The sequence below is a fragment of the Lolium rigidum genome, chromosome 6 (assembly GCF_022539505.1).
Source record: "Lolium rigidum isolate FL_2022 chromosome 6, APGP_CSIRO_Lrig_0.1, whole genome shotgun sequence".
Classification (NCBI taxonomy): domain Eukaryota; kingdom Viridiplantae; phylum Streptophyta; class Magnoliopsida; order Poales; family Poaceae; genus Lolium; species Lolium rigidum.
Window position 1 is genome coordinate 312,500,308 of NC_061513.1, and position 3,612 is coordinate 312,503,919.

A 3,612-nucleotide genomic window follows, 5' to 3' on the forward strand; every position below is an offset into this window, starting at 1 on the left:
ATGGGCGCTCACCCTTACTCGTCGCTGGAGGACCTCCCAGGCTACGTGCCGCCGCGCCTCTCCCTGTTCGAGATCGCCGGGCCCTTCCTTGGTGCCTCCCTCCTAGTCCTTGCCACCGTATGGCTCCTCTCTGGTACAGTACAACCCCACTCCAGTTGACTACTGAACTGCCCCTTCGGACCCGAGATCTGACCATAGTTTCGCATTCGCAGGGAGGCTGTCGAAGGCCGACCGGCTTCTCATGTGTTGGTGGGCGTTCACTGGAGTCACCCACGTGCTCTTCCAAGGATTCTTCCTCTTCACCCCCGATTTCTTCACCAGGAATAACCCCAACTACTTCGATGAACTCTGTAAGTCCACATTTCCCCTTCCCACGTTACTCAGTTTTCATTGTCCCTGTTAGTTTGGCTCCGAATCTAGATCAACCAAGCAAGATTGAGTTTTTCTGAGGTCGTAATGTTCTGTAACTCCGCTATATTATGCAGGGAAGGAGTATAGCAAGGGTGACTCCAGGTACGTCGCCAGGGACACCGCCACCCTCACCGTCGAGGGGATCATGGTTCTGCTGCAAGGCCCTGGGTCGCTGTTTGCAGTGTATGTCTCATAATCTTGTTCCTATCTATGATTCTTTTTTTTTGCGACAAATCTACCGATCTATTAATAATCAGTAGTACAAATAGCTCGAAAAGTAAAGAAAATTATTAATTGGTAGTCGGACCACCTAGTGACCGAAGGCACGCCGCTATCCTCGTCCCTCCATCGTTGGAGTCAAGCAAAGCTTATCGTAGTAAAGCTTGTTGTAGTAGACAGACGGAAGGTTGTCGTGCTAAGTTCACAAAGGACTAGCGGCACCAGAGCAGCAAACATCGCCAATGATGACAGCCATAGATCGGAAGAGACTGACCTAAAACACTAAAACCAATCGGATCCCAGGAGATCCGACGGGTACACAACTCCGCACCCTCCGTCAGCGTTAGATGCATCACCAAAACGAGGATATGACAGAGAGGACCTTATTCTAACTTCAGATATAGCCACCGCCTCACCATCTCAAGAAAGAAACTAAAAAACAAACTAAAGTAAGAACGGAAACTCCTCACCGGTGAGGGACCGTGATCCACCATACATCCAAGATAAGGCTGGACACGAGCCAGCTCGGGCTGGGCTCGGTGCGAGCCGCAGTTTAGCTCGCCGCAAAACGGCTCGGCTCGGGCTGGCCCGTTTGTCTCACGAGCCGGGAAAAGAGGCTCGGCCCGAGCTCATGCAAAGCTCGGTGCAGCTCGCGAGCCGACCATGTATGTCTCATTGCCAGGTGGGTCCACCTTCTCCAGCGGCGGTGAGGAGGATCTGCGCGGCGGAGATGGCGGGTCGGCGAGGTTGGCAGCGCGCCGGAGCAGAGAGGGTGTGCTGCGAGAGTAAGAAACATGGAGGAGGCTAGAGAGGGCGCGAGGAAGACGACGCGGCACTGCAAGCGCCGGGGCAGAGCTTCGTGGGCGAGGGATAGGGCGCGGGAGGCAAGGAGGTCGAGGCTTCATCCTATTCCGACGGCAGCGGCGTGCCGGCCGGCGGCAGCGCGCGTGATGGCGTGGAGGCTTTGCGTGACCCAATGGGAGGAGCAGGTGGTTGAGCTGCTGCTCCCGTGCCCTAACCCCCTCTTCTTACGGGAGAAAACCAGCCCACTATGCCACTTTGGCCTTTCTGATTTTGTAAAATAAAATAAAATCACGAGCTTTTGGGCTGGCCCGAGCTAAGCCGGCTGAGCCAAAAGCCTGCAGCGGTCCAGAAATATGGGCTCGGCTCGGTGCGCCTTCTCCGCGGGCCGAGCTCAAATCGGGCCGAGCCAGGAAAAGCTCGGCCCGAGCCAAAAACTCGGCCCGTACGTCCTGCCTTAATCCAAGACCACAAGACCACCAGATGTGGAACGGACCAACAGTATCATCGGCGAGGAGGTAGGAACCCTAGATGGGCTTTGTGGCCTTTCCTCGGCCTCCTGCTGTTTCCGCTGCACGTACCGTTTCCCTATCTAAGATCCTTGATAGCAGCAGCAGCTCGCTCTGTTTCTTGTCTCGTCATGTCATATGGGGACTGTATGTTCAGACTTTGTGGGTCAACTCGCTCTTCTCTAGTTACATCTTTTTTTAGCACTATTTTGAGAAAGTTAGAACTTGTTTCAGGAAAGTGTTTTGCAAATACTCTATCCATCTCTACATCCAAATTTAGATAATTTCGCGACATCCTTGTTAGGATGGAGAGAGTACTATAAGCTCATTTTCTTCTTGTCTAGTGCAAGTCCATTGCCAAGCTGATACATATAATTATCACTTCTAGTTTTTGTGGTGAACTGGTACTTCTATTTTATCTTGCCAAAACTTTGTTGGTTGCAGCTATGCTATTGCGTCGCGGAAGTCATACAGCCTTGTCCTTCAGTTCGCCGTGAGCCTGGGTCATCTCTATGGAAATACTGTCTACTACACTACCGCCTATTTGGATGGCTTCAACTTCTCAGCCAGTCAATTCTACTTCTGGGTGTATTTCATCGGAGCAAACAGTTCATGGTTCTTGATACCACTACTTATCGCCAGAAGAAGCTGGAAGAAGATATGCGTCGCGATTCATCAGGCTGAAAAGGTGAAGACTAAGTAACGCATTGGATAGACACGGTTTCTGCTACGAAGAAACACAGCGCTAGAGAAAACATTATTTTCTCAAGATATCAACTTTTATGTTGAATAGAAATCTACTTGCTCGTATTGTACCTTTTTGAAACAACAATCTCTCAAACAAGTTTGTAATCCCGGTTTCAGCTTTTGTACTACGTTTTAGCAAACAAGAATGGTGAAGCTCATTCTAGTATGTGAAACATGATACCTTAATAATAATTCGTGTGATGTTGATTAATTATTGCCTTGATGATCTCACCTTGGTTACATGTAGTTCACAGCTAGCCTTGAAATATTTTCACCCCTCTTCGGTAATCAACGGCCATATCTTGTGGATCTCGGCGAAATCTTCACCTTTATGAACCCTTTTTCTAACTCTAATTTTCAAAATGATGAAGTCCTTACTGAACTTGACGAGAGCAAGGGTGTTTACCAGATTCGTTCTGAGATCTTCGTTATTGTAAGGGTCCGAGAACTTGTATCTTTGGTGGAACTTGTGAATGAGGAGGGTGGCCAAGTGTTCTTTGCTAGGGTCCCTTATGTTATGTTTGTTGATTGATATGGTTTCTCAGAAGATGCATGCTAGGTTGTGGACGTAGCCCGCTGCAACATCCCTAGAACTTGTAGGCTCACCACTATTGGGGTCCACTTCATCGACTTCAAGTCTTAGGGTAAAAATATTGTTTTGGCGCCTCTCCTTTCATTGCCTCTCAGGTTGGCTACCATCCGTGCGTTCTCAGCTTGCATAGGTGGTGTCGTTGTCATCCCCGCCATCAGTGATCCCGCCCCCATCACTGGCACTAGTGGTCTCGTCGCTAGCAATGCTTGGTTACAATCATCCATGTCTTCGCCATCATTGCCATGGTTGCTATCAACCATGTCCTGGCACAAAATAGGTTGTGACCCTCCATCAATAAAAAAATGTCATCGGTAGGTTTTCGAAGCCATATTT

At 49.5% G+C, this 3,612-nt stretch overlaps 1 protein-coding gene across 1 annotated transcript; it reads left to right on the top strand.

Annotated features, from left to right (window-relative positions):
- On the top strand, positions 1-2,643 carry LOC124659694 (probable 3-beta-hydroxysteroid-Delta(8),Delta(7)-isomerase). The gene is made up of 4 exons (XM_047197520.1): positions 1-154; positions 213-350; positions 486-594; positions 2,385-2,643. Exons 1-4 carry the CDS (start codon positions 1-3, stop codon positions 2,641-2,643), a joined length of 660 nt encoding a protein of 219 aa, XP_047053476.1.
- Positions 2,644-3,612: the final 969 nt, after the last annotated feature.

Bases quoted from the DNA above. Each gene is read 5' to 3' on its own strand.
- LOC124659694 (XM_047197520.1), top strand. From the start codon at position 1: ATGGGCGCTCACCCTTACTCGTCGCTGGAGGACCTCCCAGGCTACGTG. The intron at 155-212 runs GTTGACTACTGA...TCGCATTCGCAG, and splicing joins TACAGTACAACCCCACTCCA to GGAGGCTGTCGAAGGCCGAC. The intron at 351-485 runs GTAAGTCCACAT...TATATTATGCAG, and splicing joins CAACTACTTCGATGAACTCT to GGAAGGAGTATAGCAAGGGT.